The 15,407-nt window shown below is 42.6% G+C and overlaps 2 protein-coding genes across 2 annotated transcripts; both read left to right on the forward strand.

The window, feature by feature from the left end:
- The first annotated feature begins 1,643 nt into the window (after nt 1-1,643).
- On the forward strand, nt 1,644-2,585 carry LOC144235006 (olfactory receptor 1G1-like). The gene has a single exon (XM_077768450.1). The coding sequence runs from the start codon at nt 1,644-1,646 to the stop codon at nt 2,583-2,585; it is 942 nt and encodes a 313-aa protein (XP_077624576.1).
- Nucleotides 2,586-6,732: 4,147 nt separating this feature from the next.
- Nucleotides 6,733-14,589, forward strand: LOC144235007 (olfactory receptor 1f45-like). The gene is made up of 3 exons (XM_077768451.1): nt 6,733-6,822; nt 11,391-11,501; nt 13,651-14,589. The coding sequence occupies exons 1-3, from the start codon at nt 6,733-6,735 to the stop codon at nt 14,587-14,589; spliced, it is 1,140 nt and encodes a 379-aa protein (XP_077624577.1).
- The last annotated feature ends 818 nt before the right edge of the window (nt 14,590-15,407 follow it).

The raw sequence follows: 15,407 nt of genomic DNA on the forward strand, positions 1-15,407 counted from the left end.
CCCCTTTCCTGTCCCTTCCTCACTCTCAGCCAAATACAACCTGGATATCTTAAACCCCATGAGAAGTGCTTTGATTTGATATCCATGAATTCCCTGAGTGTCCAGCCTGAAGTTAGTGCAGGTCAGTGGTCCTCAAGATGCTGGCAGTGGCCAAGACATGGTAGCTATGCAATAACAGTCCTCAGGACTCCTGGATTATGCATAGACAATTCACTCTCAACCCACTGGATCATGAATGGCTTCCAGAATCAGTCTATACCGCCACCCAAGGAGGGAAACAATCTCCACAATAATTAACAGGTCAGCAAACCCTATCTCCTTTTGTTTAAGTCTCAGAAGTATTTCTGCTATAGATTCATTTTACAACTCAGGTTCTAGAAGGTAAGTGATTTGACCAAGATGATATGCCTGGGACTCAAACCTGGGCCTCTCTATGTCACAAGTCCAAATGGATACTCTATCATGGTACTACTAGGTCAGAACCATTGCCATCCAAGGGTATGATGATGATATTGGGGACAGTAGCATTTACAATTCTATATATGAAACTTTACAGTTTTCAAAGCTCAACTTCCCACAGACAGAGACCAAGAAAGGTCCAATTTGCTCAGGACTGAGGGTATTTCCTAGAAGTGAGATGTTCAGTTTTGAAAAGTCCTGGATAAATACAGAGGACTACTTGGTCACTCCAGAAGGCACCTTTCTTTGATTAAATCCATCAAGAGTAAACAATAATATCAGGAAAAGATACTATTTGACAAGGACTTGATATAAGCCAGTCACTGTTCTAGTTCCTTACAATCCTTATCTAATTTAATCCTCAAAAAGTTCTGATTTCAGCATTACTCTCTTTAAGCAGATACAGAAACTGAGGCCAGAAAACTGTACAGACTTGTTCAACATCACAGCCTACAAGGAGGCTGGCAGCCAGATAAATGTTTGTCAGACCCAGAGGCAACGTATTTCATCACCATATCATAAAGCATGACATTTGCACAGGCTGGCGCTGACTGTGTGTGTTTTCATCCTTCCATACCATCCAAACACATAGGATAAAATCACTCTTTTAGATTTTCTGTCCAAAGGTCCTATAAAAACCTTTAACTGTTCTGGTATTAGGATGCTTTCAACACTCTTATATGTTAAGTTTATGTCCACATCTTACAGGTGAGGAACATGAAGCTCAAAGGTTGTAAATAATTTACCCAAAATATAAAAGAGCAATGAGCATTAAGAGAGAGATGACTCTCCTTAAAAACTATCTAATAAATGCAGATCCCCAAGATATCTTATTCAGACCTCACAAGCATACGAGACTGATACATTCACTTTTCAAAACAGTAGAGAATGCATTAAAACCTAGGAAGCTTCTTCTTAGCTAAGCTCCGGTTCAACCTCATCCAGGAGATCAATAGGACAACTCTGAGACAGCTAATATGCAAAGTTCACTCCTGAGATCGCCCACTGCCACTGCCCACAGTTCTCAGCCCTGTATGTGCTTACATGCCCACCACAAGAGACAGAACTGCATTTCTGTGACCTTTCAGAAGAACATAGAAAACAGAGGAAAGGCTTTAAATGATATAGCCGTTTGGAGTCTATGTACTTTTAAGCAAGATTTTCCTGCACCTGTTCTACTTTAAATGGCAATTAGAAACCAAACCAGCGTCTCTGACTTCCTGCTCCTGGGCTTCTCCGCACACCCAGGGCAGCAGCCTCTCCTGTTCGCACTCTTCCTGAGCATGTACCTGGTCACCGTGGTGGGGAACCTGCTCATCATCCTGGCCATCAGTTCTGACCAGCACCTCCACACCCCCATGTACTTCTTCCTGGCCAACCTGTCCTTTGTTGAGACCTGCTTCACCTGCACCATTGTCCCTAAAGTGCTGGTGAACATTCAGACACAGCGTCACACCATCTCCTACACTGGGTGCCTCGTGCAGATGTACTTCTTCATGGCGCTGACCCTGCTGGATGACTTCCTGCTGGCCGTGATGGCATATGACCGCTACGTGGCCATCTGCCTTCCTCTCCACTACACCACGGTCATGTGTCCCCAGCGCTGCCTGCTGCTGGTCGCTGCATCGTGGCTCTGCTCCCACCTCCTGGCCTTCTCGCTCACCCTCCTCATGTCTCAGTTCTCCTTCTGTGCCTCCCATGCCATCCCACACTTTTTCTGTGATGTACCCCCACTCCTCAAGCTTGTGTGTTCAGACACCCAGATCTTTCAGGTCACGATGTTAACTGAAGCAGTTCTCTCGGGCATGATTCCACTCACCTGTGTCCTGGTCTCTTATGCCCACATCATCCACACCATCCTCAGGATTCCCTCTGCGGGGGGGAAGCACAAAGTCTTCTCGACCTGTGGCTCTCACCTGACAGTGGTCACTCTATTCTACGGGACGCTCTTTCTGGTGTATTTCCAACCCTCATCCTCCTACTCTGCAGACACAGGAATGATTGTATCTGTGATATATACAATGGTCACCCCCATGCTGAACCCTTTTATCTACAGCCTGAGGAACAGGGACATGAAGAGGGCCCTGTTGGGACTCTTTGGTTGGGGAAGATGTTCTCCTCAGTAAAAGGTCCTCCCCAGACTGGAAGCTCAGGTTCTCTGAAATGCTTTCTCCCTGTACTTCCCCATTGTAATTTTGAAAACTCAAGTTCAAGGCAAGATGGATGCTCAATGTCACAAGCAGGTTTAACAAACAGAGAATACCTCACTGGCCAGAATTACACTCAGAGCTACTGACAAAGGACAGAGCTGCACCCCTGGAAGATGGAGTGGCCAGCAATCCCTACAGGGTGACTTGACTAGTGGGTATAGGTGTCCAAGCAAATTCAAGCCAGAAAGCAGGAATCATAAAGAAGGACATCAGACAGAATTCAGGTGCTTGGAGGAAGCCAGGTAGCAGCACCTCAGCCTGGGACTAACACGACCCACTCAGCTACAAGAAAGGCTCACAAGACTGGGGAGGGTCAAGTGCTCTGACTTTCAGGGACCATTTCCAAGCCCAGCTTTGGGAGCAACTCACTGATAGAGACTAACTTACCCATGGAGAAGGCTGCGCTAAGAAAACACACTATTTGCTGGGTCTAAGAGGACAAGAATTATTTGAGGAGAAGAAACAAGGCACCGATACTTCAGACGACTGGCCCCAAATCACACAACAGGGATCCCATCTAAGATTCTGACAGACAGTAATTATTAGTTATGGACAAGTCCTTGATTCTTTGGTTTTTAAATTCTGGTTTATTTCATTTGTCTCAACTATAGAATAATCCACACTCCTCATAGTAAATTTGTAAAAGATAACAAATAGGAAAAAAGAAAACACTCACTATCCCTCCATATAAAGAAAGCCAGTGATAAGATTTCACATTATTTCTCACCCGTCTTTTTCTAATGACGTTTTGTCTTTACTTTGTTGAGAAAATACTGCTGGTACAATTATATATACATTTTGCTTACTCTTATAACATGAGTTGTCTCCATATCATTATCTTTTCCTGAACATTTGGCTCTCTGAGATTACATTGTAAAAAATGTCCACAATGTATGTGGCATTTCACCATTTTTGGATGATTTGGGGTGGGGGGATTCTAGCTTTCACTATTACAAATAACAATGGAAAGAAAGTTTCCAAAAAGAAATCATTTTTCACAAATATTCATAGTCCATTACATTTAATATTTTTAAAAGTAGAATATCTTTGGGATGTCTCAGTGGCTCAGTCAGTTGAGCATCTGACTCTTTTTTTTTTAATGTTTTATTTATTTTTTTATTATTATTTTTTTACAAATAGTTTATTGCCAAGTTGGTTTCCATATAACACCCAGTGCTCATCCCCACAAGTGCCTCCCTTCATGCCCATCTCCCCCCTCCCCCCCAACACCCATCAGTCCTAAGTTTGTTCTCAGAATTCAAGAGTCTCTCATGGTTTGCCTCTCTGACTCTTGGTTTGGGTTCAAGTGATGACCCTAGGGGTATCAAGCCCTGCATCCAGCTCCATGCTGAGGGTGGGGCCTCCTTAAGATTCTTTCTCTTTTTCTGGGACACCTGGATGGCTCAGTTGGTTGAGTGTCTGACTTCAGCTCAGGTCATGATCTCACGGTCTTGAGTTCAAGCCCCACATCTGGCTCTGTGCCAACAGCTCAGACCCTCAAACTTGCTTTGGATTCTGTGTCTCCCTCTCTCTCTGCCCCTCCCCTGCTCACTTGTGCTTGCTTGCTCTTGCACTCCCTCCCTCTCTCTCTCTCTCTTGCTCTCTAAAAAGTAAATAAACATTGAAAAAAAATTTTTTAGATTCTCTGTATCTCCCTCTGCCCCTCTCCCCTGTTCATCCTCTCTCTCAAAAAATAGATAGATAGATAGATAGATAGATAGATAGATAGATAGATAGATAGATTAAGTAGAATATCTAAGTAGTGCCTTTACAGGATCATTTTTCCATTCAGCCAAAATTTCCAAATTAGAGCGCCCTTTTGACTACAGCTTCTCCATATTTTGATGGTCACACTGTCTGCTTAATTACAAATGATATGATAATCAAATGGTATCTCCTTGCTTTAGTTTTAATTTCTTTGATTGTTGGTGAAAGTGCTATATTTATGAGTCTGTTAACAATTTTTTTCCATCTTACTATTTTATTTTTCTTATTTTTTATTTTTTTGAGAAAGAGTGAGCATGATTGTGAGCAGAGGGGCAGAGACAGAGGGAGAGGGAGAGAATGCCAAGCAGGCTCCAAGTTTCCAGCATAGAAACTGATGTGGGGTTTGATCTCAGGAACCTGGTTTCATGACCTGAGCCAAAATCAAGAGTCAGATCCTTAACTGACTGAGCCACCCAGGCTACCCTATCTTTTTTTTTTAACTGAAATATAGTTGACAGGGGCACCTGGCTAGCTTAGTGGGTGGAGCATGCAACTCATGATTTGGGGGTCACAAATTCGAGCTCCATGAAGTGTATAGATTTATTTATGATATACATTTTTAAATCTTTATTTATTTGGGAGAGAGAAAGAGAGACAGCAAGAGCGGTAGAGAGGCAGAAAGAGGCAAAGAGAGAGAATGCCAAGCAGGCTCCGTGCTGTCAGCATAAAGGCTGATGAGGGGTTTGATCTCATGAATCATGAAGTCATGACCTGAGCTGAAATCAAGAGTTGAATGCTCAAATGCTTGAGCCACCCCCACACCCTTTTACTTTTACTTTAAAGTAAAATCTTCAGAAAGAAAAAAGGAGCATAGATGGAAGTACACTTGACAGATAATATAATAATATTACTTTCAGGTGTACAACATAGAGATCTGACAATTATACACATCATAGTATGCTCCCCACAATAAGTGTATATTTGGGTATTGGGAAACTCAGCTAGAAATAATCTTAGGAGTAAGAGAAATCATAATGGCTATTAGAAAATATTTTATCTGAATAAAAACCAGTTATGATGGAGAGAGCTCAAATGTCCATTGACTGATGAAAGAATAAAGAAAATGTGGTGTGTGTGTATATATATATATATACACAATATTACCCAGCCTCAAAAAGAATAAAATCTTATCATTTGCAATGACACAGATGGAGCTAGAATGTATTATGCTAAGCAAAATAGTCAATCCATGAAAGATAAATACCGTATGATTTCATACACATGTGGAATTTAAGAAACAAAACAGATTAACATATTGGGAGGTGGGGAGAGAAGAGAGGGGAAAAGACCACAAGAGATTCTTGGGTTTTTTTTTAATGTTTTGTTTATTCTTGAGAGAGAAAGAGAGAGAGAGAGAGAGACAGCTTGAGCAGGGTAGGGTCAGAGAGAGGAAGACACAGAATCCGAAACAGGCTCTAGGCTCTCAGCTGTCAGCACAGAGCCGAACGCGAGGCTCGAACCCACGAACCATGAGATCATGACCTGAGCTAAAGTAGGACGCTTAACCGACTGAGCCACCCAGGCGCCCCAAGAGATTCTTAATGATGGAGAAAAAACTGAGGATTGATGGAGGGAGGTGGTTGGGAGATGGGCTAGATGAGTGATGGGTATTAATGAGGGCACTTGTGATGGGTACTGGATATTGTATGTAAGTGATGAATCACGGAATTCTACTCCTGAAACCAATATTGTACTGTATGTTAACTAACTGAAATTTTTAAAAAAGCAATCATGAAACATTATTTACAGAAAATTCTTCACAGGAAGCTTACAGTTCTTACAGCATGAAAATATTAGGGAAAAAAGAAAAGGCTACAAAATAATAAGAATACATCTTTAAAAAAAACAATGAAATCAATCCAAGGAAGAAAACAGATTAGAGAAAAATACAACAAAATAGAAAAGAAAAGATGATAGAGAAGTCCAGCAAAACTAAAAGATTATTTTTTGAAAAGATAATTTATATTCCTCTGATGAAAATGGTCAGATGGAAAGCACCAGATTGGAATACACCAATCATCAGTAACAAAGAGAGTGACATTACCTCTGATATTAAAAGAAAGAGTATATGATGAGTAATGNGAATCCCAAACAGGCTGTCCACACTGTCAGCGCGGAGCCTGACATGGGGCTTGATCCAATGAACCACAGAATGATGACCTGAGCCAAAATCAACAGCCAGACAGTTAACTGATTGAGCCACCCAAGTGTCCCACAATAATATGTAAATTGTAAATTTTAGATTAAAAACAAATTTCTAGAAAAATATAATACATCAAAACTAATTTAGTAAGAGATGGAATACCAGAATGGACCTAGCAACTTTGAAGAAGCTGAAGTTGTAGGCTTTGCGCAAAGAAAGTTTCAGTCCCAAATGGCTGTAAGAGTGAGTGTCTATACACAATTCAACCAGAAAAATATTTCAGGCTTCTAAACCCTTTTAAAAGAATAGAGAAGCACCTGGCTGGCTCATGTTGGGAGTGAAGCTTACTTAAAATTAAAAAATATATAAACATCAAAATCTTTTTGTTAATTTTTTAAAACGTTTTATTTATTTTTGAGAGAGATAGAGGCAGCATGAGCAGGGGAAGGTCAGAGAGAAAGGGAGACGTAGAATCTGAAAACAGGCTCTAGGCTCTGAGCTAGCTGTCAGCACAGAGCCTGATGCGGGGCTTGAACCCACAAAACATGAGATCACGACCTGAGCTGAAGTCGGATGCTTTACCGACTGAGCCACCCAGGCACCCGTAAACATCAAAATCTTTAAAAAAAAAAAAAAAAGAGAGAGAGAGAGAACACTCACTCAATTCCCTTTATGAAATTAGCACAATATTTACACCAAAAGCTGACAGGAACATTGCAAAAAATTACAATAACAAGTTGATCTCCATAAAGATAAATGCATCAAAAATTTTATAAAATAAACACACCAATTACAAGTAAAATATTAGCAACACAATCACAACAATGCAGAAGACAAGTTTTCCCAGGAAGGTTAGGTTGACTTAACATTCAAAAATCAATCAAAATAAGTCATCATATTTACAAAGCAAAGGACTGAAATCGTTAGATGCGGAACAACATCTCAACAGATGGAAGAAAAAACATGGCATACAATTCAAACCCATTCTCTGAAAAGTCCTCCTAGCAACATGGGGATAGGAGAACACTCTTTTTATTTTTAATTTTTTTAATTATTATTTATTTTTGAAAGAGAGAGTGTGCAAGTAGGGGGTGGGGCACAGAGAGAAGGAGACACAGAGTCTGAGGGAGGCTCCACGCGCTGAGCTGTCAGCACAAGCTCAACGAGGGGCTCAAACTCATGAACTGTGAGATCATGACCTGAGCCAAAGTAGAATGCTTAACAGACTAAGCCACCCAGGGACCCAAGAAGAACACTTTCTTAATCTCAAAATAATCTAAAAAAAAAAGGTAACTTTTTGCAAACACACAGCACATATAATACATAAAGCTTATACATTTAAATCTCAATCATCTAAATAGGGAACAAGACAGAATACCAGCTCTCTCCACAGCAGCCCACATTGTACCTGACGTCCCACCCACTGTGGTAGATGGAAAAAAGTAAAAGATTTAAACTCTCTAAAGGAGGAAAACAAGGTTGCATTTTGTTTACAGATGATATTTCCATACAATTGCAATTCAGAGGAGTCTATGGAGCAACCATTTAATAATTAGTAATCTTGAAGTAAAAACAAATCATACAGAGACACCCGCAAACACACACACACTTCATAAAATACACAAAAATCAATTCCAGGTGTACTAAAGAATTGATTGGGAAGAGCAAAATTATAAAGTTTTTAAAAGAGAAGGGTGGAAGAGACAAACCAGTGAGATAGAGGAAATACTTATAATATTAAAATCAACAAAAGATTAGTTTCAAGAAAAATAGTTCTTTTTTTTTAATGTTGTATTTACTTCAGAGAGAGAGAGAGAGAGACAGTGAGCAGGGGAGGGTCAGAGAGAGAGGGAGATACAGAATCCAAAGCAGGCTCTAGGCTCTGAGCTGGCTGTCAGCACAGAGCCTGATGTGGGGCTTCAAACCACGAATGGTGAGATCATGACCTGAGCTGAAGTCAGACCCTTAACTGACTGAGCCACCCAGGCGCCCCAAGAATACATAGTTCTAAATAGTTTTATAAATACACTAGAATATAACAAATACCTAAATGGAAAAATGAACAAAACTTTAAATAAGTAGTTTCAAGATAAGGAAATGAAAATGCTAATAAGTATTTTCAGGGTACTCCTTCTCATGATTCATCACTGAAATATAAAATCAAACCATCAGGAGATGCCCCCCAATACACACTCAGCATGATGACCACAATGGAAAAGGCTGAAACCACCAAGAGTTATCAAGGATGTGGTGCAGCCAGCACTTGCACACATTGCTCATACAAGTGCAACTTCACACAATATCCTTGGAAGTCAACTTGACATTGTATACTAAACAAGGGGATATGGACATCTCAGATCCCAGCAGTGCCACTCCTAGCTATGTCCACGACAGAAGGGAATGCCTGTGTACACTAAGAAACATGTACAAGAATAATCATCACAATGCCATTCCTAAGTCACGAAGCCAACTATTTCTTCAACCATAGAGTACATGAGTAATACATGGTACTGTCATACAGTGGAGCAACTCACCCCAATGGTAGTGAACAGATTTGCCATTACATATGCCTATCCAGATGAATCTCATACAAGTAAAATTTCAAACAAAAGAAGCCAGAAGACAGAATCCATAATGGATGAGTTCACAAATGGGCAAAGCTAAAATAAACTGTTAGAAAAAAGATAGGGATTATTTTATTTTGAGGAGAGAAAAGTAATGATTAGCAGGATACAAAAAACAAGCTTCAGGAGTGTTGGCAATTTTTACTTCTAGATCTGGGAAGTCAAACACAGGTGATTGGCTTCGAATCATGTCCTGGGTGGAGTGTTTGTGTTTTGAGCAGTTTTCTGTATGTGTTACTCTTCACTGATTACTTTTTATTAAGTCTACCAATCTTTATTTTATTTTATTTTTATTATTACAGAGAGTGTGTGAGTAGGGGAGAGGGGCAGAAGAAGAGTGACAGAGAATCCTAAGCAGGCTCCATGTTCAGTGGAGAGCCCAACGTGGACCTTGACCTCACCACAATCCTGGGATCATGACCTGAGCTGAAATTAGGAGGGAGACGCTCAACCAACACAGCCACCCAGACACCCCCAAATAATGTTTTCAGATACAATGATGTCTGCTACTTAGGCACCAGAATATCTATCTACATTCCTATCATAAAAAATCTCTCATGAGAGAAGGATTTTCTGTACGGTTTAAGTGAACTCATTGAGCAACAAAACATGAGCGGAATTTACGCAAGAGTATATATACTCTGAAATAGTTGTACTCAGTGTGAATATGCATTTCTGAGGAAACACGATGTGTTTGATTATGGAGTGCCACCCAGAACTTGCTGAGACAATCACAGACAACATACACACACAGTAATTCCTAATCCCGAAGTTCTGAAGTCAGAACGTCAGCAGGCAGCAAGAGTGCAGGGTGAGGGGTTGTGACCTGCATGAGGGAATAGTGAACGTGAACGCCCTGCAGTTACAGACATCCCCATGAATGAAGGTGCAAGAATAATGCAGAGCAATATAAGTCATCCACAGAAGAATATAAAAAGTATAATTCATTCACATAAATGACAAAAACAGGCAAATTTAGAGCACACCATACAGTTGAGACTTCTATGCATGTTGGTTCTCAAACTGGTCACCGCACATAGAGGGCAGGAGAGAACAAGGAAAGAGGCAGGCCACCCCGGATTGGTAGGAGCAGTGATAATAAGCAAGGAACTTACACACAAGGCATGTCTTGTGTTGGGCGCCCCAAGACAAGTTGATACCTACACCCGCCTGCCGAGTCATAAAAGTTCCTATTAAGAGAGGCCTCCTAGGGGTTCAGTCGCTTCACCCTCCAGAAGGTCTCAATAGCACCTCTCTCTCAGGGCTGCCACCTTGACACTGGCTCCCGCTGTGGGAACAAGGGCAGAGCTACAATATGAGGAGGGGAGGGGTGAGGGGCCTCCCATTACCTTGGGGCCAATTCATGGACCAAATGGTGGTCACATCTTCTCCATGAACTCTCCAAGAATGCATATGTGGCAAAGCTACAAAGAACAGAAAGAAATAGTATACATATTCACAATGGTTATTTCCTCAAAATGAGGAAGAAAGGATATGATTAAACACAAGTAAGCACAGGGCTTCTACAAAATTGAACTATATGCTCTTGAAACTGAATCATGTGCAAACGGTCTTTAACTTTATTATCAGTCCTTCAACAGCAACTACATATTGTAAACTTTTTAGTATGTAAGATGAAATTACAACAAAAAAGAAATCCAGAAATTGTATCCTGAGCCTGATATAGAGTCTAAGTAGTGTTCACCTCTGTTCTCTGGAGTCACGGAAAATAGGAATAGTTCCACTACTATTTCTACCACATGACAAATGAAGGTGTTGATTGTGCTATTTTATCTTCTTTTTTTTTTTCTTATTTTCTAGGACACACTGCATTCCATCCTTGGGGACTGGGCTCTCATTAGAAAAGTGTAACTCTGTGACAGAGACAGGCCCCATTCAGGATCCAGGCTACGAGGATGGGTCCAGGCAGCACCTCATCCCAGGGAAAACCAGGAAGGCCATCTGGTCATCTGAATGGTCTTATCACTGACACTGCTGGGACTCAGGGGACCACGAAGCAGAAAGGCCAGCTGGGAGGTTGGACAGTTGCCCCATGTAGGCTCTAACTAGGAGATCTGGGAATGGGTCCCAGGAGACACTGCCTGTGACAAGTCAGCAGCCCCTCCTGGCTCCTGTGCCTGAGATATCACCAAAGACCCGAGTCTCCAGTCTGTGCTGTTCCTCTAGACAGGGAAGAGCACTGTGGCTGGAGCCATGTCTTCTCAAGGAGACAGCGGGATAGCAAACCCAAGCTCCTTCCTGGAAGTGTCAGAGGCTGAGGTTGTCCAGCATGTCCAGGTAAGAACCGAGGCATATGGATGGGGAGAGAACAGATTATCCATTCACACACACACACACACACACACACACACACACACTCAGAGCCGTTGGGCTTCTCCTTTTGCTTTTTTCCTCTCTATCCTACACCCATATCTGCCAACCAATTTTTGGCTCTTCTGATCACCCTGAGAGCCACCTAGCTCTGGTTTCCTTCACTGATGGTCCTCTCTGAAGGCACTGAAGAGAATGGGCTTCAGACCACCCTTCCCCAAGTCCCATCTGTGACCCGCACATAACACCTATGCAATCATAAAGCACAGTTTCCTCTCAGTCTGCTCGGCAGGGCAGATGTGGGTCCAGAATATGTCTCAGCCACCACGCAAGTCAGCACCAGTACTTTACTCTTCTACATCTAGTTGGAATTACCAAACATCTTAACCCCCTTTCTCTTTCTAAACATTTGAGCCAGCAAATAACTATTTCAGATACATTTAATCCCATTCTTCCACTAATAATTTGAAGGACTCTGATGATTCACTTATTTGACCAAGTTTATACATGGCTTCCAGATGCTAAAACAAATGCATTGCATGACAGTTCTGAGGCATAACCCTTCAAAGGTGATAGTGGTGCTGCTGATGTTATGGTGGGGATGGTGATGGTGACTTTGGGTGTTGACATCTCACTTTTGACAAGCCCAAACTGCAGCCATTGACCAGAACACAACAACCACAAAACAAAACACCCTCACATTATTAAAAACAGCAGTAACAATGCTAAATCCTATTTACTGAGCACTTGCTATGTGTCACCCTTGGTCTAAATAGTATACAATCATTTTTAATCCAACTTAATCCTCATAACCACTCTATTCAGTTAACTCAATTGTTATCACATTTAAAAAGATGTTGAAACTAAAGCCAAATAAGGTTTCATGACCTTCTCAAAGTCACATCAAGGGTACAGACTGGAGAAATACATTCCGACCCTGAGGGTATATTATGTTTTCATCACAACACTAAACAAACATGACATTAACCCATGTTGCCACTGACTGTTCATCACATTTCTTTCTCCTCAACATCAAACAGGAACATGGGAATTTCTCATCTTGATTGCACATCATGATTGATAAAGAAACTTCAACGGATTCCAGCCTTTGGTCCCCTCTACAAACCTCTCAGGTAGGGCTAGTATCTGTATCTTGCAGAGAAAGAAAGGCTCACAGGGAGAAAACAGCCCCCAAGGTTAAAAGGCATGTGGGGAACAGAGCCGTAAAGCACATGTGATGCTTTTCCATGACTCTGGGTGTCCCTGCTTCACATTTCAGCAACTGCTGCTAACAGTCACATGGGCATCACCACCCTCAATAGTAACCTGCCTTCCATACATGTCATGTCAGTCATAATTTCAGTGACTCCATGAAAATGTTGCACGTGGTCAAAATTATGTAACACACGTTCAGAGTTAAGTGGGCAACCAGGGTGAGACCCAGAATAAGAAACAGAATAGATTTCCATCCCATCTCCAGGATGACAAAGCCCAGAATATAGACAGAAAGATGTAGCTGGAGAGGCTGATGAGGAAAATGAAATGATGTGCCCTTAATGATAGAGTGCTTCCTGGTTTTCAATGTTCTCATGTCCACAGTGACTCAGTGGAATGGTCTTCAAAGTCAAAGGGCGCCAGAGCACTCCATACTCCTGGAGACCCCTGGGCTCAGCTATTCCTCTTTCATGTCCCTCAATACTCACCCACACACTTGCCCACATACACACAGGCACTCCATCTGTCTGAAATCCCAGTAGATGCATGACCCCAAATGTAGCCTGAAAAAAGATGTAATCCAAAGTGCTGCTCTGTGTTCATTACAAAGGGAATTAAATGTGAAGAACTTCGTTCATTGCAGTGATTCCCCAACCAGTGTCATTCAGACAAACCATGGCAAAAACTTGGCACATTACAGATATCTAGAATGCGGACTACGGCTCCACCCTGACACCTCACTACCATAGACGACAGCACTCATATCTGCAACCTGCACTTACAACTGCTAGTGAATCTCAGTGACCTTTCAATGTATAGAGAAAACAGACCAATAGGAGTCTGTACTAGTCAGATCTCATTTTCATTTAAGCAAGATCTCCTCCAATTTCTCTACTTGAAGGAAATCAGAAACCAAACCAACGTCTCTGACTTCCTGCTCCTGGGCTTCTCCGCACACCCAGGGCAGCAGCCTCTCCTGTTTGCACTCTTCCTGAGCATGTACCTGGTCACTGTGGTGGGGAACCTGCTCATCATCCTGGCCATCGGCTCTGACCAGCACCTCCACACCCCCATGTACTTCTTCCTGGCCAACCTGTCCTTCGTCGATACCTGCTTCACCTGCACCATTGTCCCCAAGGTGTTGGTGAACATCCTGACATGGCACCACACCATCTCCCACACTGGGTGCCTCGTGCAGATGTACTTCTTCATGGCGCTGACCCTGCTGGATGACTTCCTGCTGGCCGTGATGGCATATGACCGCTACATGGCCATCTGCCTTCCTCTCCACTACACCACGGTCATGTGTCCCCAGCGCTGCCTGCTGCTGGTCGCTGCATCGTGGCTCTGCTCCCACCTCCTGGCCTTCTCGCTCACCCTCCTCATGTCTCAGTTCTCCTTCTGTGCCTCCCATGCCATCCCACACTTTTTCTGTGATCTTCTCCCTCTCCTCAAGCTTGCGTGTTCAGACACCCAGATCTTTCAGGTCATGATGTTTGCTGAAGCAGCCCTCTCAGGTGTGGTCCCTCTCACCTGTGTCCTGGTCTCTTATGCCCACATCATCCACACCATCCTCAGGGTCCCCTCTGCTGGGGGAAAGCACAAAGTCTTCTCGACCTGTGGCTCTCACCTGACAGTGGTCACTCTCTTCTATGGGACGCTCTTTCTGGTGTATTTCCAACCCTCATCCTCCTACTCTGCAGACACAGGAATGGCGGCGTCTGTGGTATACACGGTGGTCACCCCCATGCTGAACCCCATTATCTACAGCCTGAGGAACAGGGACATGAAGAGGGCCCTGTTGGGACTCTTTGGTTGGGGAAGATGTTCTCCTCAGTAAAAGGTCCTCCCCAGACTGGAAGCTCAGGTTCTCTGAAATGCCCTCTTCCTGCACTTCCCGATTTTAATTTTGAAAACTCAAGTTCAAGGCAAGATGGATGCTCAATGTCACAAGCAGGTTTAACAAACAGAGAATACCTCACTGGCCAGAATTACACTCAGAGCTACTGACAAAGGACAGAGCTGCACCCCTGGAAGATGGAGTGGCCAGCAATCCCTACAGGGTGACTTGACTAGTGGGTATAGGTGTCCAAGCAAATTCAAGCCAGAAAGCAGGAATCATAAAGAAGGACATCAGACAGAATTCAGGTGCTTGGAGGAAGCCAGGTAGCAGCACCTCAGCCTGGGACTAACACGACCCACTCAGCTACAAGAAAGGCTCACAAGACTGGGGAGGGTCAAGTGCTCTGACTTTCAGGGACCATTTCCAAGCCCAGCTTTGGGAGCAACTCACTGATAGAGACTAACTTACCCATGGAGAAGGCTGCGCTAAGAAAACACACTATTTGCTGGGTCTAAGAGGACAAGAATTATTTGAGGAGAAGAAACAAGGCACCGATACTTCAGACGACTGGCCCCAAATCACACAACAGGGATCCCATCTAAGATTCTGACAGACAGTAATTATTAGTTATGGACAAGTCCTTGATTCTTTGGTTTTTAAATTCTGGTTTATTTCATTTGTCTCAACTATAGAATAATCCACACTCCTCATAGTAAATTTGTAAAAGATAACAAATAGGAAAAAAGAAAACACTCACTATCCCTCCATATAAAGAAAGCCAGTGATAAGATTTCACAATATTTCTCACCTGTCTT

The sequence above is a fragment of the Crocuta crocuta genome, unplaced genomic scaffold (assembly GCF_008692635.1).
Source record: "Crocuta crocuta isolate KB4526 unplaced genomic scaffold, BGI_CrCroc_1.0 scaffold35, whole genome shotgun sequence".
Taxonomy (NCBI): Eukaryota; Metazoa; Chordata; class Mammalia; order Carnivora; family Hyaenidae; genus Crocuta; species Crocuta crocuta.

Excerpts from the sequence above, each read along its gene's own strand:
- LOC144235007 (XM_077768451.1), top strand. The coding sequence starts at position 6,733 with ATGGAATACCAGAATGGACCTAGCAACTTTGAAGAAGCTGAAGTTGTA. Across the intron at positions 6,823-11,390 it reads AGTCCCAAATGGCTGTAAGA|ACAGGGAAGAGCACTGTGGC; the intron begins GTGAGTGTCTAT and ends CTGTTCCTCTAG. Across the intron at positions 11,502-13,650 it reads AGGTTGTCCAGCATGTCCAG|GAAATCAGAAACCAAACCAA; the intron begins GTAAGAACCGAG and ends CTCTACTTGAAG.
- LOC144235006 (XM_077768450.1), top strand. The coding sequence starts at position 1,644 with ATGGCAATTAGAAACCAAACCAGCGTCTCTGACTTCCTGCTCCTGGGC.